The following is a 23,564-nucleotide window of genomic DNA, read 5'->3' as shown; positions in this document are numbered from 1 at the left end:
AGTACTTCAATTCATTTTCAGTCTTTGGCGAGTTCGGAACGTTGCGGCAGCGCTTTTCGGCCACGCTTCTCAAACCTCTGCTTTCGTTAAAAAATAAACGGTTAGTTCTTTAACAAAAATCAACATTATAAATTATTTGTGGTTTCCGGTGATTTCGGTGATTATTAAAAGGAAACCTTCAACTGACAAAGCCTGACCGTGAATATTCAGCAACCTGATTCCGATTCCATTTTCAACCAGAACGCGGCGCGCATAAATAATTGAGTAATTTCCATGCTGCTCAGCTGGAGTTTAACAGTTCTCCCTTATTATTCGCTCGTCGTAAACTGAATTGGAAAAAAGATAATAGCAAATGAACCATTATCATTATCAGCAAATTGCGCATCCGACAATCAAAGATAAACATCCGTATCAATGCGATCCATTGCCAAATAAATGATAAGCCGATAAAAGGAGTGGTGATATTTAATATGCTTCGAAAATTAGCAGATTTACCCAACGACAATCTTATGGAAGATATAAAAATATATATTGCAATAATTTAATAACAAATAAATCAATTAAAATGTGAGAAACCTAAATAAAACTTACACAAGAGTGTACAAATGTTAATGACCTTTAAAAAATAATTCACGCTGACCTCTTTTAAAACACAATGAAGAATATCAATAAAGAAAATTAATAATTAAATACCAATAAGTACAAGTAAATAATAACCATAGGGTTGAACGCCCTTTTTAAGCCGGAATAAAATCAACAGCTGAAGGAGAAACAGACCAACAGCAATTTTAATTTAATTAAATTTTGCTGTTTTGTGTGCGTGCTCAGTTAATGTGTAATACGGCTTTTGTTGTTGCTCTCTTGCTGGATAATCTGCGTAATGCTTCCACCTACACCGCCGAAAGAGATAGCAATTGACATTGCCATAAATGATTTCACTTTGTTTTTTCGCTTCGTTTTTTAAGTGTGTTTGTTTGTTTGCCGAGCGGCGAAATACGTTGGCAATTAGTGGAACGACAAATGTTTATTGACAAAGGCGTTGGACACTTTAATTTTGTGGGTCTATTCGGGGAAAATTATTTATGGACCTAAGCGAAAATTAATGCCTGAGCTTGATTCATTTTGACGTGCTGTATTTCAATGATTGTTTGGGAAATTTGAGATTTCTTTGGAGTGCAATATGGTTTTATTGTGGCCATTTACCACAATTAGGTGCTTTCTTTGTTTGTAATAATTTTGTAATTTTTTACATTTAAAAAATAAACTAGTTTTTTATTTTTTGAGCCTTTTAATTGCAAACTTATTCATTTTAAGTACCTTTTAATTTGTTAATATTAGTGAGTTGAACTCACTATTCCATTTAACTCTAAATGCAGTGCAGTTATTTTTAAATTATATGGCCGGATTGCATTACTAATTTTCAAAACCATTTAAGATCTGTGAGCGCAACTGTTTTAAGGCCGTAAACAAGATCAGACCGTACTACTTGTACATATATCACAATGCCTGTGGAAATAATGCAATTAACTGGCGAAAAGCACCTGTGGCACCTTGCCCTTCCCCTAACCTGTAAACCTCATGTTTTAACGCCGTTCACGATCGATTTGAATGACGCAAACTGGCGGCTGCAAAAGTGCAAAATCAACAGTTAATGATCTGAACAATGTTTGCTACCTGTAACGCCTGAGGGTGGTGTAAATTTCCAATTGCCAACGATGTCAAGCCGGGACGTTACTACTAATTTCCCATTTTCATTCTGCCTCAAGCTGAGCAAAACAGAGAAAACCGTAAAGCCGCAAGATTGCGGCTGAAATAGACTTAAGTATTTTCAAACACTTGATGTGTCGTTTAAGATATAATATTACAGCAAGCTGTCACGCCTGTCCGGCGATCGAATATGCAATTAAATGCAAAATGGCAATTTAATGAACTCTGATTTGATTAACCAATCACCAACCGAAAGTCAAATTGCTCCAAATCGTTTGTCTTGCGCTCCGAATTCGAGGCAAAGGAAAAATATAAAAAATAAACGCAATTCCAATCGGAGTCTGCGTAACTGTCAAATGTTGTAAAAAATCAATAACACAAATGTTTACATGCTCACAATGCTAAAAACGCAGCCAACAAAAACGAGTCGGGCAGCCAATAAAAATGGCAAAACAAAAAAATGAATCGAAATGCCTAACGACGCTTTAAAGGCAACTCGGTTTGGGCCAATCCAAACCCGAGATAAAACACTTGACACTTTTGGTTAATAAAAGTTGCTAATGAGTGCCAGCAACTCGCCGATTCCGAGATGTTGATTTAGTTATTTTTTTAGAGTCTGGCCAATGGGAGAGCATTGTATAAATGGGTTCAAGAGGGGAGCCCCTTTAATTGTGCATAAATCTGTTAGACATTTAGTAATCCAATTAAAGGAATTACTGGTGTATATGAGTTATATATATTTTACTCTTCATCCATCGAATAAAGGGAACTTAATGATTTAATTAGGCTCTTCTGTATTGTCAACCGCCTTTAATGATCGGCGACATCGGCGATTGCAGTCATGAACACCGATCCATTCATAGAACCGCAAAACAAACAGAGAGTCGCGTTTTGCTTGTCCGTTAAAAACTTACTAAAATGAAGTGCGCTCATAAATATTTATTAGGCATTGCTAAACCGGGCACTAAGTAGTCGATAATTTAAGCAGACATGAAAATTGTTTAGGCCAGGTCCACTGGACCATTGCGCCGATTTGGCTGCTGAATGAAAAGTGTAAATTGCAGCGGCAAGTGCGCCTTTGCCAACTCACCACAACTTCACTTCATCGAGTGGAGTACACGGATCGCGGCCAAGCTGAAAACTCAGGCGAACTTAAGCGCCAGTTGGGGACGACATTAATTTATGTTCAGCAAACATTTTGCCTGCCATTTAGGCGACAAAGACAAAGTAGCCTCGCCTGCGCCGGCCAGTTCCCCTCCAGATTTCCCCGATTTCCCCGATTCTGTTTGTGTTCGTGCCGGAACGTGTCGGGATTATTAATTAGCCAACGTCGCAGGTGAAGCCTGCGAAACATCGGGCCACATTCCCCTGGAACTGGGGATGGGGATGCCATTGAGGGCATCTCGGCGAGCCGTCGATGATCTCAGCTGTGGGAATGCATTTTACGCTTGGGTTAGGTCAGCGAAAATGCAAAGAGATGGGATTCTTTTATAGGAATTTCCTCTGTAAGCCTAAAGTAATTTTTAAATATTTTATTATCATCCAAGCGATGAATAAAAAGTATTCAAAGAGCTTACAGTATTAGTTTTAATTCAGTAAAATAAATAAATACATTTTTCTAAAGGCAACCAAGCGATTAACCGAATTCCAAAATACCTTTGCATCTATCTTTTAAACCCCCAGAGAGTAATTAAATTGCAACTATCGTTGACTTTCGACCACCCATCGAGCAAAAGCGGCTAAAATCAACGGCTAATTGGCTGCGATTTTCATGCCCATTAAGCGTAAACTGTCAGCCACCAAATGGATGGATTATCATATACGAAAACCGACAACAAATTGCACCAAATAACAAAGCCAAAAGACGGCTGCGAGCGAGGTTTCATTAGCCGGACTCGAAGCGTGAAAACGTGATAGAATTTCGGTTTGGCTATCTGGCCAAAACTAAATCGCAGATCGCAATTTGCGAATTGCGCTCGCAGTTTGGAAATCAGTCAGACTTTTGGTTTGCCTACTGGCTCTTTAAAGGTTTTCTACATTTTATTTTGAGACTTTTTCTCAGGCCCGTTCAATTACAAGCGACATGAACATAAATAAAGTTTTATTAAGTGCTAATTTCTGTTTTAGGCTCGAAATGGGCAAACACTGGCTCGTTGCCGATTCCAGTGGGGCGATAAGTCAATTTGCTTGGCAGACAGATGGATAAGAGACAGGTTCAGTGGTTCAGTGGTGCAGATTGGCGCCTTCGATTGCCATTGATGGAGATTTTGTAGAGTGCTTCCAATGGCCAGTTTTACAATGAGGGAATTATGTATTTCATTTGCTAATAGATTTTTATACCCCTGGAGAGGGTATGGTTTTTTAACACCAAAGATAATTAATATTATTTAAGAAGAGGTTCACATAAACTCATTTTACTATTTTCCAAATTTATATAGAGCCACAATGGCAACACCCAACAGCATTACTATAAAACCCAAGCTACCAAAGAGAGCTAGGGATTTGGATACATCTCTGACCTTCACATTTACATCTTGGATATCTCCTTCTTTCGAAAATACATCCTCTTCTCCTGGCATTATAACCCTGAATGTTAGATGGGATAGTTCCGAAATCTCGGTGGAGTTTCCATGTGAAACGTTCCGTCGTCTCCGTTGACCCACTGATGGCAGGCAATCTTGAGCTGTAACTTGGCAATCTTCGCGCTCTAGACAACCAGTAATTCGCATGGAGATGACCAGCACATCTCCACTCCGCATTCCCGGGAACATCACGGCCTTGAAGTGGAGTCTTTGGCCAAGGGGAGGCTCCAAAATGGGGGCATGCCCACAAATTGCTTGCATTGCGGGATTAAGACAACCCCTGGAACTGATTAGCTGAACATTATTCAGGATTTCTCCTCCTGTTGAAATCCTCTGCAACTGGACATCACTGAGCTTGGTGTAGTTCCAACCTGGTTATTGAAAAAGTAAATCTTTGAAATCTCTTACTATTAGTCTTTAGAATACCTACCATCTCCAGCTAAAACATGGGCTCTTAACAAGAGTTCCTCGCCCAACTGGACGGCACCATTGCTCTCCAAATGTCGAGTATAACCAGTACTTCCTTTTCTCAATAACTCCACATGCGTGCGAAAGGCATTCTGATTGCCACCATGGGCATAGCTACCTCCACTGCGAGCTTGTCTAAAGAATCGTTAAACAAGGTTAAGATATAACACCATTTTTTTGAATATAAACTATAACCTACACATCATTAGCAACTCCCATTTTCAGTGCATGCGTTTTCACAGCCACTCTCTCTTGGGTTTTGCAATGCAGGGTTAAGATGGAATCTCCTCCGGTTCTTAACCCCCTGATGGCGGGAAATCGCAGGCGTAGGCAGAGATCCTGGCCACAGGACTTAACACCACAGCGTTCAAAGTTCTCTCCAGAAATATCCAGCAGCAGAAAGCTTCGAGACAGTTTCATTTCGCACCGCTTGTCCTGCTGGTCATCGTTATCCTGATCCACAGTGGGTGCTGCTCCCAGGAAACTATCCAACTTGAGAACAGCTCGAAAGTAAGCCCCCGAGAGGCAACGCATGTCCTTGAGCCTGAGTCTCAGTTGGTTTTGATCCTGGTTTCCATCACTAGGCGGTAAATAAACTGGAGCAGGAGTGGAAGGCTTTTGGGGAAAAACAGCCACTGGAGCATGGTAATCGTAGCCAGGAGAGGGAATGTTCTCGATATCCTCGCCAGGATCTTGAACAATGATGGGTCTTGAGGTGGTGGTCGATGTGGGTGTGGAGGTGGTCAAGATGCTGCCTCCTGGCGGTTGGGGATAGTAGTAAGCTGGATAGGTCTCCTCACTAAAGAATGGATGCGAGATGTTATTTGAAGAGCTTTCAATCCGATTACTAGGAGTAGGGTCAAGTTCTTAATTATTTTTAATGATCCAAAAGATGAATTAGACATGAAACATGATCTTTAGACACTCTTTCACTTACTTTATTAAATGAAGAAGTATCTGTATTATAGGTGTTATACTAACCTAGGCTTGGGACTCTCGTAGTTGGGACGCTCCTCCACAGCAGGCGGCAGATAATGTTGGCTCACGGGTATGAAGTTGCCGTGTCCTGTTCCCTGAAACTTGACACTGCGGTTCTCGATGATCTCCGGCAGACTGAACTCGGTGGTGGAGACCGGAGCCACCGGGGCAGGAGTTACGGGAACCGCAGCTGGAGGTCCATACAAATGGGGGGGAAGATAGTCCCACTTGGAAGGGCACTTGGCCATGGAGATAGTTTCCGAATTGATCCAGAGCAGGTGCAAAGTAGTGGGCCACATCCGCGAGGGCTCCTTTGATGATTAGTAATCCCACAAGGGCTGCGACTAGAGACGTCCACTTGGTTGACATTTTGACCAATTACTGACTGATCGGCCCTAAAGTGATACTCTTTTTAAAGGCTTTAGGTTGGCTTTACGAAGGCGTGACGCCTATGACCTGGATTCATTTGATACCAAATTATTCTGGACGCTCGCACTTTCGCAGCTATCACTTTTAATGGACGAGTAGTCCCCGAAAATCGAAAAGTGCCCCACGATTTCGTTGTAGCAACAGACTTTCCTTGGTCACGAGTGCGTTGAGTGGGTCAGGTTATGTAAAGCTAATTGCGAAGTGCTCTCCGGGGAATGGGCCACCAGTGTCCATTGATCCGAGCTCGGTTCCATCTTCGATTCACTTGCCGGCGTCCCACAAATCATTTGCCATTTGACATCTCGCTTGTGGACAACTAATGACAACAGCTGCGACACAGCAGCGTTTTGGCCATATTGCGGATTTCTGACCGCTGTAAGCCAGAAGCCAATCAAACCTAACGAGCCGACAATCTGTCCGCTGAGGTGACCATTTTGGGCAGGCTCAAGAAAACATTCATTGTGGAGCGTCATAAACAAAAATTAAACATAGAAAAACTTAGAGCATTTCATAAGTTAAGAAACAACATTTGAAAATAATTTTATTCAGTTATTATAGTTATTTTTACGAACTTACAAAATGTTGTCAGTTGTAACGCTATAATTAAGTAACTCGATTTTTTTTAATATATAATATTTATAAATTGTGTTCTGTGTATCGATCTTTAAGCACTTGTACACGTGGGAAGAGTTCTCTTTACCTATAATCTGATTTCAGAGTTCATTCAACATTTTCGGACGACATTTATGGGCTTCCAATCGGCTAAACATGACATTTATGTATTAAGCCAATTATTTTTGATGTAACTGTGGGACTGGTTTTTCCTGCAGCTGGTTATTATTCCCAGCGGCGAAGATTTGCCAAATTGAATGCAATTAATTGAATTTACAAGGCACTCTATTCCACACTTCGTGGGGGATCGTTAAAAACTGAAACTGGATCTTTCACTAGCTTTTATCTTATGATTTTAGTCTTGCCAACTCTTGCCGTACTTATAAGCAAATTCCCCCTAGGATCTCAACCGATTTCGCCTGCGAAAAAATGCCTGGTACCTCGTATCCCACGAATAATGATAATTTCAGCAACGGATTTCCGATGGCCACCACGCAAAGTGAGCGGTTGCTGCAGGCCCAGAATCGGAGAAAATTCAGCTTTCCCGCCACACTGCATTCCGCATCGCTCTTGGAAGTGGGTGGTGGCCCAAAGGAGACCACCCGGAGGAGATTGAGCAACGTGAGCGATGCGGTCACCAGGAAGTTGTCCTATACGATTGGTTGGAAAGCCGCCCAGATTCCAGCGCAGGACATCATCACACAGGTGGATTGGTGTTTCTACAAAATAAGATGTTAAACTTGGGATATTATCCTAAATACAAATATGTTTCTTATCCCCAAGGGTCGTTGCCTCTGCGGTCACTATATCAAGCGACGTCTGAGAAGATCGGGATTGTTCAATAAAAAGCTGGGATTACAACGCATACGTAGCATTCTAGGATCCACCTCCATGGGCATAGTGCGGGATGTATTTCCAGCTGTTCAAGTGGTAATAAATTTAATTTATTTACTACACAAATATATTTTAATTGCGTAAATTTATTCCTCAGTTGGGCGACGAATTAGAGCGCATGCACCCGCGAGTTTACAACGGAGTCGCTCGTCAGATTTGCCGGAGTCCTGGCGGAGAGTTCCACACTCCGGATGCCGTGAGCCTGCTCCTGGGAGCCGTGGGTCGAGAGCTCTTCCGGGTGGAGATCACCTGGAGCAAGGTGATCTCGTTGTTTGCCATCGCCGGCGGACTGTCGGTGGATTGTGTGCGCCAAGGACACCCGGAATACCTGCCCAAGTTGATGGAGAGCGTTTCGGAGGTGATCGAGGACGAGCTGGTGCCCTGGATCAACGAGAACGGCGGTTGGGTGGGTCTTTCTCATTAAATTTATGATGGTAAATGATTAATTTAAATATTTTCCCATTCAAGAGCGGCATCAACACACACGTTTTACCCACTAGCAACAGCCTAAATCCTCTGGAGTGGACCACGCTGGTCATAGGAGTAATTTTTGGCTTGATTCTAGTTTTTATGGTTTTACGATTCATAATTAACACGATAATACCGAAAATATACCAACGATTTACGAACTGAACTTAAAGAATTTATGTCAATAGTAGTTTAACTGAATTAACTACACCGATAGTGTAAATAAATCGTATTTTTAATTAAAACCTATCGTTCTTTTAGCTTTGGTTTGGTTATTCTTATTTAATTTATAAAGTTTTTAATGAAAGCTAATGGCAAAGTTACCATATGGAGCGATCTTGATAAGGAAATTTGTGTTTATTTTGTTTGTCTTTTTTCTTGACTGATAAGACTGCGCCATGTATACATAGAGTAGGTCTTCGGCTGGTTTTATTACAAAATTTGAGAGGATAATCTTCCGTGGACTTAGCAGAAATTCAAATAAATGCAACAGTTATCGATTCAATGGTACATAATCGTATCTTTATACTACATCACGTGACAATCTCGCCTTACAACTTTCCAGTAAGCTCGGGCACAGCCTTGAAAAGATCAGCCACGATGCCGATGTCGGCCACCTGGAAGATGGGCGCCTCGGGATCCTTGTTGATGGCCACGATCGTCTTGGAGTCCTTCATGCCGGCCAAGTGCTGGATGGCGCCGGAGATGCCGACGGCGATGTACAGCTCTGGGGCCACAATCTTTCCGGTCTGACCGATCTGCAGATCGTTGGGCACGAAGCCAGCATCCACTGCAGCGCGGGAGGCGCCCACGGCGGCTCCGAACTTGTCGGCCAGATCGTAGAGCAGCTTGAAGTTGTCCCCGGACTTGAGGCCCCTTCCGCCGGACACGATGACCTTGGCTCCTGCCAGCTCTGGGCGGTCGGACTTGGTCAGCTCCTGGGAGACGAACTCCGAGAGGCTAGTCGCGTAGTCCCCAGCCGGAGCCTGCTCCACGGCACCACTTCCTCCGCTGGTGGCTGCGGGCGGGAAGTTGGTGCTCCTCACGGTGATCACCTTCACCGCGTCCTTGGACTTCAGGGTGAGGATGGCGTTTCCGGCGTAGATGGTGCGCACGAAGGTGTCCTCCGACTTGACATCGATGATCTCCGAAATGGGCGAAACGTCCAGCTTGGCCGCTACGCGGGGCAGCACGTTCTTGCCAAAGGCCGAGGCTCCGGCTAGGATGTGGGTGAACTTGAACTGGGACTGGGCGGCCAAGACCAGAGGAGTCAGCGATTCCGCGGTGAATCCCTTGAAGGCAGCGTTCTCCGCCACCAGAACCTTGGACACGCCTTCAACTTTGGAAAGAGCCTCGGAGGCCTGGGAAAAAAAGAAATATTTATTAGGTGCGAGTAAAAACAAGTATTTATATAACATGTTTGCCGGCATATGTTGGCTGCTTTTTCACTCCAACTCAATAAAGACCCATAGCTTTGCGATTAAGGCGGTTTCTTGAAGGGCTCCCAATATTGTAGGACTTTTTTTTTTAACTTACAGGTCCGCATTTTGTGCCAGCGACCAGAACTGTGACGTCACCACCGATCTTCTTGGCCGCGGATATAGTGTTCAGGGTGATCGGGTTAAGGGCCTCGTTGTTGTGCTCGGCAACAACCAAAGTGCTCTTGCATCGCTGCAGCTGCAAATAAGGAATCAAATTATTCAGTTTTATTTAAATCAAACTTCATTTTAAGCAAATAGCGCCTGCGCTTTTTATCTTTAATTTCTCAATTTTCCACTTACAATGCTGCTGCGCATAAGATTACGCGTGTTGCTTGCGAACATTTTTGGTAGTATTTTTCCTGCTCGGGAATGGATAAGGTTAATTAATTAAGTTTATTAATATTTACTTAATGCTCTTACCTCTACAACAACAAAACAAAGTCCAAAGGTTTAAAGTATGGTTGCTTTATATTTTATAAAAATAACCAAACCAAAATAACGATATTTTTATTTTTGATGGTCACTTCAATTATCGATTCAGTTTCGAGCATCGATATTTAAGTGTGACCAATACGAATCGATAGTTACCACCTGTGAATAGTACAATGGTACCATCGCTAATCTCTAATTACAACACATTTTCCAAAATAGAACATATATTTACAAATAGTGACTCCCAGAAAGGTAAACTAAGTTCGAATCCAGGCTTTTAGAATGGCCAAAGCCATACCAGATCGGTGAGTAGAGTTTAGATGTATCAGGTGGGGGAACCCCACGGAAACCACTGTTTCCGGTTTATTTACGTTTTATCCGGAACTTACAGATGGTTGAACTACAAACCGATTGGGGAGCGTATTCCCGGCACCCGCTTCATAGCCTTCAAGGTGCCGCTGCACCAGGTGAGTCAACGACAGCCCCCACTCCAAATTCATAACCGAGATCCAAGAAACCGGTTGACAGAAGGACCGATTGATGGACGTTGAAAACCAAGGACCACCGACATTGCGCGGCCCTCTAAAAATAAATAAACGAACGACGACGAAATTTGTGCATTATAATTATGCATAAAAGTGGCAACTGGAACATGGACCCCACATGAATATTAAATTAAATTGTTTTTGCTTAATTAAATAACGCCACGGCTCCGCGGAGGCCTTCTGCCTTTATTAATTGCATGCCCTTCGGGCAGTTCGCATAAATTGAGCAATTTTTAGCCGCGCATTGTAATGCCCTCGTGTATTTGCTTACCTGCTCCCTTTCAGCATGTCAACGCCAAGGTGGAGGAGAGCCTTCGCCTGGCGCCCGAGTCCCTGCTCCAGTCCATTCCCGATCTGGGCCTCATCATCGATCTGACCAACACGAACCGATACTATCAGCCCAGTTCCCTGACCAACCACGATGTGCGCCACCAAAAACTGATGATCCCCGGGAAACAGACGCCTCCACGTCGGTTGGCAGAGCAGTAAGCATAACTGTTGTAAATTAATTAAATATATACCTAAGAATCCTTTCATAATAACTGTTAGTTTGAAATCAGAATCTAGGAGTTTCTACCTCAAAGATTTATATTAACTTATCTCACATGCAAATTTAAATCAATAATTTGTTTCAGTAAAAAGACTCAAGAAATGTAAAAGCAAATAACATTTAATTAGCTTTAATATGTCTATACACGATTAAACTGGTCAATATTCGCTTGATTTCTTTACAGATTTTGCAGTTACGTGGCCGACTTCCTTGCCAACAATGCAGATAATGGTGAGTGCTGACAAGACATCCCACACATCTTGATCTTTGGGCCACGTAGCCGTGGGAAACGCTTTCCCGTCAACAATGCAAATTCAGATGCATATCTGTCCACGCAATTAGAGCCGTAAGATATGCAAGCAATAGTATCAAAAGGGGCAACCGCAATTACCACGTATCCTAATCCCGGGCTGCACTGCCTCCAGAGATTCCTATCAGCCGGCAAGCGCACAGCAAACACGGCTCAAAGCGGTGAAATGCGCTCGCGGCCAAGTGGCTGCAAAGAGAAATACTCTATTTAGCCCTTTAACAGCCAACTGGCGCACCGATGTGGGCGCACACACTCAATCAGTCAGTCAGCCAGTCAGCCAGTCAGCTAGTCAGTTCTTTGGCCTTTGTGGCTGAATCTGTCTGCCAGTCGGGAGCCGGGCAAACAAATCACTTACGGAGCTTAGTCATGCAGCGAGTGGGGAAAAAGGAATTTCAGTAGGTCGATCTTTAAATATATTTCATAATTGCAAGACGAGTCAAGAAAATTGGAACCCAAAAATATTTGCTTATGAATATGCTGCATCAAAGTTTTTATTAAATCCAGTTGACTGATTTTATATGAAGTTGTAAAAATAGCCTAGGGTATCCCAACTTCAGTCCTGGCTTGAAAATATTTTGGGTTGGTGGGCGGAGAGACGCCTATTGGTTCGCAGGCACTTTCATCTTGCGCTAATATATGTGCGAACCGATTTGCCTTACAATATGCAAAAATTCCAACCGAAATGCCTTAGCAGATTCTGATGCCGTTCTAGGGCTTAATTAAAACACGATCTGGCGCCGCTTAAAGCCGCGTAGAGCAAACAATAAATAAATACACGAGGGCTGCCAACATATTTACAACGAAACAAATCAAATCCAAGGTGGTCGCAACTTGTCAACGACCAATGAGGTAGAGTAGAAGGCTTAAAACAAGGCAAAGCCGTTGTCTACGTACAGTGGAAATAAGTTGAGATTATAAATTAAAATATGCTTAAACCTTTGCATAATATTTTGGTAAAATATTTTTCTGAACTCATTAACATTATCCTTTTCCATGTTTTCATTCTATGTATTCAGGAGCTTTATCATTTATTTTTTCTGAGATAATTTTTGTCAACGCTGGGAATGGTAAAAAAAAATACACCCACTGTTAATTTTTTGACAAGGATGCGCTGCGCGCTCTCGTAATTTAATTTCGTTTTTCGTTTTGCCTGTAAGTTGGCTTAAAAGCACGCTAAACATGACGTACTGACTGACTGGCAGCTTGGTTCGCTGCCAATGACCAGGGAATCGAACAACCAGGCCAAAGCCAAAGCCAAACCAGAAACCCGAGTCCCGAAGCCCAAAGCACCCGCATAGTGCACAAAGGCAGGCCACCGCGACCTGGTGGGTTGTCCATGCCCCTCCGATCGCCCCTCGCGAATCCCTCCTGCTGACATGTTTTTGTGAAATTTATAGCCAATGTTATTATTGGCAGAGCGCGCTGTTTTCTAGATTTAGCCCAGGTCGCTTCTGCTTTTATGCCAAATTGCCAGGCCGGTTTTCTGTTGCGGTCTCGCCGCGTGGGTGTTACCAAATGGGCGTGGAGCGGGACTGGCGGGCTGGGAGCCGGGGAGGGACATTCCTGTGGCCGTGTTTGCAATGAAATTTGTAGCAATTTGCAGCAGCATGCGGCATTGCAGAAAGCCTGTGCCATTGCCTCTAAACGGGGAAGAAATATCACAAAACTCGGTTGGCAAAGGAGGCCAACAAATAGCATTTGGTTATAAGAAGTAATTCAATTAAAGTGTATTGCTTTATTGTCAAATCGCCTTATCTTTATCCTACAGACAAACTAATTGGAGTCCACTGCACACACGGAGTAAATCGAACTGGTTACCTGATCTGCTACTTCATGATCTCCGTAATGAAGACGTCCCCCGAGGAAGCGATACAGAGTGCGTAGGGTCCTGGAGTTGATCCTGGCAATTCAATTTAACTATTCACACCCTGTATATGATCCGCAGCGTTTTCTGCTGCCCGTGGCCATAGGATCGAGCGCCCGAACTACTTGCAATCCTTGAAGAATCTACCGGATCGAAGTGCGAGTGAGGGGTCTTCTCTTTCCAGAGTCAACGATAACGAATATAACAGCAGACATCAGCAGACGTCCAGTCACAATTATGAAGATTGGCGCCAGCAAGCAAGAAGTTTCCAAAGTGGCAATAACTTCAGTATGTATTACAACAGTAGACCAGCTTAAACAATTTTAAATTGAGTTCGGTTTTCGGCATACTTTTATTTCGCAGAAAAAAAACAACAATGATTCCATGATTTTTTAAAGTTAAAGTTAGCTTTCTTTTATTGGCTAGAGTTTCAATTATTTTTCAAAACAATCCCGCATGGTGTGCTTACGTTTTAGGATATTCTCCATACGGAAATTCCCATAATAACAGCCACAATTGGATCAACGGAGAAACGAGAAATTATTCGGATGAGCGATGCCAACCAAGGAACCACAGACAGGATAATCGCAACCCTTATCAGAACAGCAGAGACAACCGACAGGATAATCGAAGCTACTACCAGAACTGCAGGGATAACAGTTCAGATTGGCAGGGATCGAGAAAGCTATATGGCTATGATCAGGAACAGGACTGGACTGGGAATAACTTCCGCAGCAATCGGCAGGAACGTGGATATCGAAACGACGTGTATCAAAACCACAGATCAGCAGGGTATCAGCAGAAATCAAGAGGCTACGACCGGTATCAAAATTATCAGCGAAACTATACGAACATCAATAGCAGACCCCACTTTAACGAAGAGCATGCAGAGTAGCTGGATACTTTGCAACTAAAATTGTATTTTTGTAGCAAAACGCCAATTAGAACGTAATAAATTTCCATTGACATGTTGAGCAATTTGTAAATTATTGCTAATTTACTGCAACAACGAGTACAACAATTAAAATTCATTTGCGACACGATCAAGCTGAGACCAAATTATGGTAGTTAACAAGCAGTCGGCTCAGATCGTGTGAAGATACAATAAAAGCCGGCAAAAATTTGCATCTCGATAAGCGAGGAGAGCGCGTGAAATTCCAGGAAATTAGTGATCATCGTGCAAAGCGGTGCCTGTGGGCCTGCTCCTGTGTCAAAACAAATGTCGAGATTGCCTGGCAAAACCTTTAATACTTACAGTGGGTGTAATCAGATCCCGAACAATCCAAGGTTCTAACAAAATCCATTTAAAATACAATGGGATAAGGAAACCATACATAATTGTTGATTTAAAACTTTTAAATATTGCTCAACTAAAGTGAAACTAAATTTGTAAATAAAGTAAATTAAATTTGTGATAATTATTTAGATATTTTCATAGTATACCACACATATCGCCCATGGTAATGCTTTTTTGAAGTACCTGTCACGTTGACGGCTCCTGATCGTTTCATTATTTCGTCATGGTGGTCAAATGTCAACTTATTAGCATAAATGCTGCTGCTGTCGCCTCCGCCCATCGCCTTACGTTTTTTTTTGTCCCGAAGCCCTCGGGTTCCGATATCGGCGCTTTATCTTTGTGCAATCTTATCGGGGCCGCACGATCAACGATTGTCATTATGGCCCAGGGTCCGAGGCTCGGACAGCGACAAATCGTTGGCCATTACAATGGCATCGCGATGGATTCGAGGGAGCAGGAGGAGGAGGCTCGGGATGTGGCCCGATGGACGGAACAGGGATCGAATCGATCGGCTGGGATCTGATCTGACTGCCCGATAAACGCCTGTTGTGTGGCATGTGGCGTAAAGTTGTTTGTTGCGCTTAATTGGACAGCGTTTCATTTCGCGGCTGTGCCACGGACGGTTTGGTTAGCCTGCCTTCCTCACTCCTTATTTTTAGCGTCTGACTGACCCAAAGACATGGCCAAATGGCATCCAGCGAAAGTGCCATCAAACGCTCCAAGGGATGTCCGCAAAAGATCTTCATTCGATTAGCGGTGGCAGGAGGCTTTTTCATGGTACATTTTTGAGAGCTGATTGGGGAAAAAGTGGAAAAGGATGATGCAGTTTTTGGAATAAAATTAAGATAATTAAAAAGGAGATCAGGCGAAATCTTCTTTTAGATTATTTATTTTAGTTTCTTATTATGTTTTAAATGTATGTTTTTAAGGTACCAAATTGAGCTTCCGAACCAAAGACAAATTCTTATAAATATATATGTAGCTCCTCTAGTGTGGAGTGTGATTCCTTTAAGGGTTATATACCAGATCATTATGAGGGTCTTTTGGTCATGCCGACGACTCGAGACCAGTGACACACCCCCGCCCCTTTTTGCTGCCATAAATTGCTGAATCAACCAAAAATTGCCAATTGTCAGTTGCGTGCGGTTTATCTCTTTTCCCTACTCACACGATTTTTTCATACGTTTCTTCGTTCGTTTTGTTTAGTTTATGGCCGCGAAAGACGACTGGAAAGTGTTGCCAATTTCCACCGACTGTGCCGGACTTGGGCCATTTATCTTAGCATAACTTGGAGCGCGATAATTGCATTCCACGGACTTGGCCAAGATCGAGGAGCGAGGCCACTTTGAAGTCCGGTGCGGACAATTAGGCACGGCCCATAAATTGCCATCTCATACTCGAATGTGGCGGGGCGGCGCAAAAAAGGGAAGCGCGGCATTGATTTAAATAATAGTGTTTAACTTTGCACCCAGCCCCCACGAAAGTGGCAAAGGCTGCGAAAAGCGGCGACAATTACCTGGTCATTTCAATTAGCCGGCAAAGGGAGCCGAGGGCGGGCCAAAATCCATCGAGTCAATCAGAGATACTGGTATCAATTCCGACCAGGCCGAGCTCTCAATTGTTGTCGAGGTCCCTTTGTCTGCTCCCCAGGTGATTTACGGTCTCGTCCTGTCTGGCTGATAAAAGAGTTGACGGATCAGGAGCAGACGCATTCAAACTGTCGGTCGGAAAAGCGAGGTAACAATGGAGGGGGAGGAGGTGATGCACCAGGCTTAAAGCAAATATAAGGTGAAACCAAAAGCCAGAGAAGTAAATATAAAATATGAAAGAGAACAAAAGTGTTCAAACAATTGCAACAGCTTTAAAAAACATAAAAGCAGATAACAATATTTAGTCTTTTGTATTTAAGGGTAATTGCTTGCTCTCTCCTTTCGTGTGAGCTAAAATAAAATTTTATAAATAAAATAAATATTTATTTAAACGAAAACGCAGAGGCAAGGAAAAGAGGACAAGCCTTCGAGTTCCCTTTACTTACCCTCAATTGGAACGGGATTCGGGGAACTCCTGCATCACTTGCCATTTATCGCCGTACGCAATCTTAATTAAAAGCCGCCCCCAGATAAAAACAAATGTTTGCTTTAAAGCCGATACAGATCGGGCAATCACGAAATCGATTCAGTTCGATTCGATTCGATTCGAAGCGCGTTGAAAACACACGAATTGGGCAATTAAAGCGGCTGAAGGGCGAGAGTTTATTGTCGATTTCTGCAATATGGATGCGAGGCACGCACGTGAACCCTCCCACTCATTAAGAGGAGTCCTACAAACCGGGATACAAACTGGTTGCCAACTCCATTGTCTCGAAACTGTGCCACACAGAGAACACAATACCGCAGTATTAAATAAATGCATATTACAAAATCACACTTGCCTTCAAAATAATAACTTTCATTAACATTTCCTTTACATTTTTAAACTTCGTAATTTTCTGAACGTTGCAATTCATCGAATTCAAATATTAGCAGTTTATATTTTGCATTTTTTTCTTAAAGTGCACATAAATCCCGAAGAGCTGATGATGGTGTTTTAGATCACACGACTTTGCTACAGTTGATACTCCCACTGAGTGCATTCCAGGCCATCTGCTTATCCTTGGCTATTGCAACTTGGCTCTTTTTTTGGCCATGGCGCCGTGGCATAAACTTTATTGTCGCCACATTGCTGCTGCATACTTAATGGCGCCACAGCGACAAAACACACGAAAATGTGCCAGGCTCGAGTGTCAACGAACTTTAAAATGCGCTGCCCCGAGGAAAAATCCACCCACTGACGGGGGTGAGGAGGTTTCCACCCACGCCTCCGAGTCGAAAATTCCATTTTCGGCAAATATTTGTGCAAGTCAGCTCCATTTTGGGACAAGTCACCCCTTACTTCCCGGCCAGCTTCTTATTTTTGTGTTATCATTCGGACTGCATACAATGGGCTGGGCAAATTGCTCGGAGACTTGGCTGGCAAATGTTTTGGAAACATCTCAAGTGCTATTTATTTTGAAGGGTTCCCGGCCACAGGGTGGTTTCCATCTCATGGTTTTATGGGGTGCCTGTGGGTGGGTTTTGGATACTGCCCGAAGCTGCGAGGAAAATTGGTCAGATAAGCGCCAGCATAAAAGTTTGATCCCCGGGTTTACCTGTCTTTTTGGTTGGATGATTTAAAAAAGTAAATCCGGAAATGAAGTAAATGTTTAAAACTTCTTTATTAAGCAAAAATATTAGTAAGACAACATCTAGATTTGTAAAACACATCTATGATAATAAAAAAGCTGGTTAGGTAATTTTTCTTTCAAATATCTAATAAATAAAATTTTAATAAAGAATGCTACGAATTTTCCAAGTAATTAATTCCAGTGCAAAGCTCAATAAAGCCAAAAAATAACCCAGAGCCAAGGAAAGCGCTGGCATAAGAAAATAATCCAGGCCCAAAGGCTTCGCTTCCAGTTTTTCTGGGGCAGGTAACTTCAGGTATCCATGCAACACGGTTTCGCGGTACGCATCCTCGACCATTTTATTCAACAAGCCACTCTCGAATCCATGGAGCCAAGCCCGACTCAGATCGTGTTTGAGGAACCACTTCCTGCTCATCGGGAATCCGGCGAACAAGAAGCAAAAGTCAATTTTAATTCTCCGGAACTTTGGATGTCTCATGTACTGCTGCACATAGTGAAACATATCGATTCGATCTGGAAACATCACATAGGCATAGTCCGTGTCAAAACTATTTCGACGGTTGGTCAAAGTCTCCGAAGAAACCGATTGCACGACGGCCCACAGAGGCTCTGGAAAATAGAGTTTCAAAAAGAGCGTGCGATCATAGTGATCGATTAGAAGTGGAATGTTTTGTTCGTGCAGCTCCTCGAAGGTTTCTATTTGCTTCTCGAAGACCTCAGATATGAGCATGCTCTTCAGGAACCCCAAGTAAATGGTGGAGAAAACAAATCCTGACAAGAATAAGATTCCAAAGAGTATTGAGCGCTCCTTTCCATGAATCGCCTTTAGGTGAAATCCGAGGTTTAAAATTGAGCTAAACACCTCGAGTAAAGTATGGGTGAAGCCCCATCTTTCGCTTTTTATCCAGTGTATAAGAGACAGAAATCCCGTGATTAGAATCACGTACATGAGGAGCAAACCCCAAACTTGGAGCTTGAAGGGACCAGAAAGGTATCGAAAAGAACTCAATGGCTTGGCAGAAGGCACAATCACATTGGCAAACGAGAGCCTGACTTCCTTGGAGATGGTGAAAACATTAGGCGTTCGAACCAGAGCATCTGCACACAGATCCACGGTATTGTTCCTGAGGGAAAGTACGCAATTCATTGGGGAATTATCGGAGGGGTAAACAGCATGAAAGGTCGCGTTTCTGGTGTCTAAAAAGGCTCTTATAAATCGCAGATAGTACCCAGCATATATCGTTTTGCCCCTGGCATCTTGGTAAATAAAACTCCTGGGAATGCTGTTGTAGGCCGCCACTCGAACCTTGAACCCTTCCACGTTCCGAAAGTCACGAAAGTTTGCATAGTCCTTGATACTGGTTTCCCTTATCCTTAATGTTGGAAAGAATAGTTTATCATAGGCAATTCTGCTGTGCAGGGAGTAAACTATGAATTTGACATATCCAAGCTGCCAAGCAAAATTGAAGAAGTGCTTCCATTTGTCCTCTTCGATTTCATTATCGATCACTATAAGAAAGTCAGAGTTTTGAAATCGCGATTCAAGCTTTAGCATAAGTATATATGGCGGCTCATTAGTGACTATTATAAAGAGCCTTTTCTTTGCTCCCTCGTGGTTTCTAAGACTGATAATACGTAGGTTATCCGTAGTGGTGAATATGATTCTCGATACGGGGCTTTCGACGAGTTGAAATTGATCAAATTGTTTGCAGAAAATAATGTTAGTGGAGGTTTCAAGGCGTTCGTTCAGCTCGTTTATTACGTGAGACAAACTTTCTCCGTTAATAAGAACTGTTTGTACAATTACAAGAAGCATCCATTTAATGTTTTTTACGTTGAAAATCATCTGAAAGATACAAAAATTTATTAAGTGGGGGTCAGATAACTAGTAATACATTTTATAAACAGCAAAAGAGTTCGATAATTGTAATTCAAAGTTTATTGTTACTTGAGCATGACTATCAACCGTCTGTCCGTCTGTCCGTTTCCGCGCAAACTAGTCTTTCAGTTTTAAAGCTATCGTGCTGAAACTTTCCCAAAAGTTGTGTAGTTGTTGCACGCAGTATATAAGTCGGAACGGGCCGGATCGGCCGACTATATCGGATAGCTCCAATACAAGAGAATGAAATAAAAAATTCTCACTCTGTTGTTTTTGATCAGATCGACTTGAATTCTTCAAGATGGCGTTTTCTAACTGTAATTGAATTTCGGATTAAATTTGAACAAAATCGGATAACTCTATCATATAGCTGCCATAGGAGAGATCGAAAAATATATATGTATAGAGTTAATGGAAATAAATTGATGGCATCGTTGTTTTCTATCCCACGAGCTTGATTTTTTGAACATCAAGTTTTTTAACAACCCTTATATTGAGAAAAAAGTTTCATAAAAATCGGACAACTATATTTTATAGCTGCCATAAGAAAGATCAAAAAAACTATATAGATTTGTTTATAAATAAAATGATAACATCGTTGTTTTTCATCAGACAAGTATGATTTTTGGAATATAGAGTTTTCTTACGACTCTTGAATTACGAATTAAATTTGATCAAAATCGGACAACTATATCATATAGCTCCCATATGATCTATAGTCGAAAATATGGAAAATGAATAGAAAAATCGTCTTAGCTTCGATGTTGTTTAACCTTTATGCATTTTGTTCGACATATTTGATGACTGCAAGGGTATATAAGCTTCGGCTTGCCGAAGCTAGCTTCCTTTCTTGTTTTAAAGAGTTTTCTATTTTGCAACATATTTTCTTTTAATAAGCAGACAAGGACTTGTGGATTTATTTTAGACATCAAGAGAATGGCAAAAAAGCACTGAATGCAAAGCACACAACACAACATCAATCCGTCACTCAATCAACATCACCATAACCATCACAATCACCATCAGCGCTGTCTGGACAACCGGCACTCTTCTCCATCTTCATTTTGCATCCGAGGAATCCGCTCATGCGCCAGGCCGTCATCTCGATGACAAAGCTGATGAGGGCCAGGAGATAGCCGACGCCGAGGGCGATGGCCGGCATGACGAAATAATCCACGTCCAGGGGCTGCGCCTCCTGGTGCTCCGTGACGAGGAAGTTGAGGTAGCCCACGCGCACCGCCTCGAAGTCGGCGTCCAGGGCCAGTTTCCTCGTAAGTCCGCTCTCGAAGGCCCAGTACCAGGCGCGACCCAAGTGGGCCTTCAGGAACCATCTCTTCCGCATCGGGATGCCGGTGTAGAGGAACGAGAAGTCGATGGGGATCCTCAGCAGCTTCGGGTGCTTCAGGAACTGCTGGGCGTAGTCGTACAGGGCCATGCGATCCGAGAACAGGATGTACGCGTAGTCCTGATCGAAGCGGTTTCTGTGCCGCAGGAGCGTCTCCGAGTTGACCTCCTCCATGATGGTGAGGAGGATCTCCGGCATGTTGTACTTGGCGAACAGCGTCTTGTCGTAAGCATCCACCATCAGGGTGATATTACTGTCCACCAGCGACTCAAAGGAGTCGATTTGCCTCTCGAAAACCTCGGAGATCAGCATACTCTTCAGCAGTCCCAAGTACATCGTGGAGTAGACGAAGCCAGCGATGAAGAGAACTCCGAAGAGGATGTACCTCTCCCTGCCGCGGATCTCCTTCAGGAAGAAGCCGCTGAAGAGCAGCGAGCTGAACACCTCGAGCAGGTGCTTGCTGAAGTCCCACTTGCTGCACTTGAACCAGTGGATGAAGCTGAGGAAGCTCACCACCAGCACCACATAGCTGGCCAAGCAGAGCCACACGCTCAGCTGAAACGGAGCGGTGAGATATCGATACGAGTGCAGGGGCTTGGCATGGGTGACCAGGACATTCGCCGAGGCTATCCTGAATCCGTGGGTCAGGCTGAAGGCCGCAGGATTGGCAGCCAGGGCATCTGAACACACGTCCACCGTTTCGTTCCTCAAGTTCAGCGTACAATTTCCGGGGGAATCGCTCGGCGTGAGAACCGGCACAAAGCTCCCGTTCCTGGAGTGGATGAAAGCCCGAAGGAACTTCATGTAGAACCCTGAGATCACCTTCTTGCCCCATCGATCTGTATAAAGCATGCACCGCGGAACATTGTTGTAGGCAGCCACTCGAATCGGATATCCATGTAAGTTTCTGAATGCTCCGCGGAAGGATGCATAGGTCTCTATGGACACCTCTTCTATGACCAACTCAGGAAATATGATTTTGTGATAGAGTTTCTCGTCGTGGGAGGTATAGAACAGAAACTGTACGTAACCCTGCTGCCATTGGTGTCTTACGAAGTCGAACCACTTGGTGTCGCTCTCCAGATCCAAAGGAGTATCCAATACCAAAACGAATTCAGCGTGCTGAAAGTGCAAGTCTAAGACCCGAAAGAAATCATAGGGCGGTTCATCGCACAGGATTAGAAAGAGTTTGTTATCAGCTCCTAGGTTATACTCAAGTTGGCTGATGTTAAAGGATTCAGTTGAGGTGAAGATCATAAGGTTGATGAGTGGCATATGCCGGAGATACTTGTTCTCGAATTTTTCTAGTTTGTTGGTTTGGTTGCAATATAAAATGTTTGTGGTGATAAGTAAACGTTTGTTCAGCTCGTTTATAATGTGATTTAGACTTTCAGCTTTTATAAAAGGGATAGCCATTAGTAGCAGAGGCAAGAGAAGATTGATAGAAGGTTGAAGGATCATCTGAAAGATATAGAGAAAGGAAAGTCACTTAAAAGTTTCAGTTAGCTTAAGGTAGAGATGAGGAATGAAATGGAAAGTGAAAGGTTGGATGGATTAATTATAGAAAAATGATCTTATAATTTTGATTAGAACTAGGAAAGATTAAGATTAATTTTAGTGGTTTTTTTGTTTTTATTGAGTTTGAAATAAGTATATATTTTACCGTTGCATAGGTTTTTGAATAACATTTTTGGTAGCAGGTTTCAAAGTATCATAACTATCTACTTTAACAGTGAGCTTTGGATTTTATCACTTCAATTATGATCTCTACTTGTTGTGCTTCTCCAGTTCAAGTTACACCTCCATCGAGAGCCTTACATCTGTTCCGCACTCACTTTTCGGCAGTCACGACCACTTCCGCCTTTGTCCAGTTCTTTTCGCAGTCTCGAACTCAATTAGCACCGACGATTGATCCGACCAGAGTGTACAGGGCTGGACTTTGTCTAATCGATTGCCCAACCTCATAAATATTCCATTCCATTCCACCTGATTGAGTCTGGGGCAATTAACACTCCAGCACGATCCCACCCACGCATCCTCGGCGGCAATTGGGGCACTTTACTGGTAGGAGCACACAATGTACAATCACAATGTGATTCGATTCGCTGGTATTTACGAGTGTGTATATTTAGCTTATCCATTCTCATGCGCGTGCAAAATCGGGGCTGATCGTGTCAATATTTTCGCGCAGAGACAAAGGAGCAGTCATGGGAATGGGAAGCGGCTGCCATCACGAATCCGGCGAGTGAATGGAAAATCACAGACTCTGCAGCGCCATTTTCTCCCTAACTAAATATCCAATCAGAGAGCCAGGGAAATCCCCCTTCCTATAGTATACTATATAGTATAGTGTGTGTGCTGCTCGCTCTCTTCTGATTTGTGGCGCCTGATTAAAGGTTGTCAGGCATTGTAATGGCCAACTACTGTATGGTATCTTTCGGATGCATTCTGCTTGGTTATTGCTTTTGAGTAGGGTCGGCAACTTACGCGCTGAGCTGCG

General features: G+C 43.1%; 5 protein-coding genes across 6 annotated transcripts; 2 read left to right on the top strand and 3 right to left on the bottom strand.

The window, feature by feature from the left end:
- The first annotated feature begins 21 nt into the window (after positions 1–21).
- Positions 22–8,304, top strand: LOC108093777 (bcl-2-related ovarian killer protein homolog B). The gene is made up of 5 exons (XM_017194048.1): positions 22–100; positions 7,178–7,481; positions 7,560–7,706; positions 7,768–8,076; positions 8,139–8,304. Exons 2-5 carry the CDS (start codon positions 7,206–7,208, stop codon positions 8,301–8,303), a joined length of 897 nt encoding a protein of 298 aa, XP_017049537.1. The 5' UTR covers positions 22–100; positions 7,178–7,205; the 3' UTR covers position 8,304.
- Positions 3,653–7,115, bottom strand: LOC108093773. Its single transcript, XM_017194044.2, is given in 5 exon segments — positions 3,653–4,660; positions 4,720–4,892; positions 4,957–5,556; positions 5,739–5,950; positions 5,952–7,115. Coding segments are annotated over 5 exon segments (1,674 nt in total). The 5' UTR covers positions 6,105–7,115; the 3' UTR covers positions 3,653–4,124.
- A 170-nt stretch (positions 8,305–8,474) lies between the features above and the next one.
- LOC108093776 (electron transfer flavoprotein subunit alpha, mitochondrial) lies at positions 8,475–10,144 on the bottom strand. The gene is made up of 4 exons (XM_017194047.2): positions 10,040–10,144; positions 9,920–9,978; positions 9,675–9,815; positions 8,475–9,499 (listed from the first exon to the last, which is right to left on the bottom strand). Exons 2-4 carry the CDS (start codon positions 9,959–9,961, stop codon positions 8,690–8,692), a joined length of 993 nt encoding a protein of 330 aa, XP_017049536.1. The 5' UTR covers positions 9,962–9,978; positions 10,040–10,144; the 3' UTR covers positions 8,475–8,689.
- A 76-nt stretch (positions 10,145–10,220) lies between these two features.
- On the top strand, positions 10,221–14,294 carry LOC108093775 (RNA/RNP complex-1-interacting phosphatase). 2 transcript variants are annotated; one of them, XM_017194045.2, is made up of 7 exons: positions 10,221–10,356; positions 10,443–10,518; positions 10,882–11,081; positions 11,331–11,377; positions 13,225–13,332; positions 13,402–13,608; positions 13,797–14,294. In XM_017194045.2, the coding sequence occupies exons 1-7, from the start codon at positions 10,334–10,336 to the stop codon at positions 14,213–14,215; spliced, it is 1,080 nt and encodes a 359-aa protein (XP_017049534.1). In that variant the 5' UTR covers positions 10,221–10,333; the 3' UTR covers positions 14,216–14,294. The 2 variants fall into 2 exon arrangements, with proteins under 2 accessions (XP_017049534.1, XP_017049535.1); XM_017194046.2 differs by having other exon boundaries at positions 13,684–13,914.
- Positions 14,295–15,198: 904 nt separating this feature from the next.
- Positions 15,199–22,525, bottom strand: LOC108093602. The gene is made up of 4 exons (XM_017193728.1): positions 20,740–22,525; positions 19,070–19,349; positions 18,131–18,964; positions 15,199–15,409 (listed from the first exon to the last, which is right to left on the bottom strand). The coding sequence occupies exons 1-4, from the start codon at positions 22,523–22,525 to the stop codon at positions 15,199–15,201; spliced, it is 3,111 nt and encodes a 1,036-aa protein (XP_017049217.1).
- Positions 22,526–23,564: the final 1,039 nt, after the last annotated feature.

The sequence above is a fragment of the Drosophila ficusphila genome, unplaced genomic scaffold, assembly GCF_018152265.1.
Source record: "Drosophila ficusphila isolate 14025-0441.05 unplaced genomic scaffold, ASM1815226v1 contig_414, whole genome shotgun sequence".
NCBI lineage: Eukaryota > Metazoa > Arthropoda > Insecta > Diptera > Drosophilidae > Drosophila > Drosophila ficusphila.
This window is presented reverse-complemented; position numbering and strand designations above follow the sequence as displayed.

Excerpts from the sequence above, each read along its gene's own strand:
- LOC108093777 (XM_017194048.1), top strand. The coding sequence starts at position 7,206 with ATGCCTGGTACCTCGTATCCCACGAATAATGATAATTTCAGCAACGGA. Across the intron at positions 7,482-7,559 it reads CGCAGGACATCATCACACAG|GGTCGTTGCCTCTGCGGTCA; the intron begins GTGGATTGGTGT and ends CTTATCCCCAAG. Across the intron at positions 7,707-7,767 it reads TATTTCCAGCTGTTCAAGTG|TTGGGCGACGAATTAGAGCG; the intron begins GTAATAAATTTA and ends TTTATTCCTCAG.
- LOC108093776 (XM_017194047.2), bottom strand. The coding sequence starts at position 9,961 with ATGTTCGCAAGCAACACGCGTAATCTTATGCGCAGCAGCATT. Across the intron at positions 9,816-9,919 it reads ATCTTATGCGCAGCAGCATT|CTGCAGCGATGCAAGAGCAC; the intron begins GTAAGTGGAAAA and ends CCTTATTTGCAG. Across the intron at positions 9,500-9,674 it reads CTGGCACAAAATGCGGACCT|GCCTCCGAGGCTCTTTCCAA; the intron begins GTAAGTTAAAAA and ends TTTTTTTCCCAG.
- LOC108093775 (XM_017194045.2), top strand. The coding sequence starts at position 10,334 with ATGGCCAAAGCCATACCAGATCG. Across the intron at positions 10,519-10,881 it reads TCAAGGTGCCGCTGCACCAG|CATGTCAACGCCAAGGTGGA; the intron begins GTGAGTCAACGA and ends GCTCCCTTTCAG. Across the intron at positions 13,609-13,796 it reads CCAAAGTGGCAATAACTTCA|GATATTCTCCATACGGAAAT; the intron begins GTATGTATTACA and ends CTTACGTTTTAG.
- LOC108093602 (XM_017193728.1), bottom strand. The coding sequence starts at position 22,525 with ATGATCCTTCAACCTTCTATCAATCTTCTCTTGCCTCTGCTACTAATG. Across the intron at positions 19,350-20,739 it reads TTGTCCAGACAGCGCTGATG|TGATCGATAATGAAATCGAA; the intron begins GTGATTGTGATG and ends ACTTTCTTATAG. Across the intron at positions 18,965-19,069 it reads GGCAAAACGATATATGCTGG|GAACAATACCGTGGATCTGT; the intron begins GTACTATCTGCG and ends ACTTTCCCTCAG.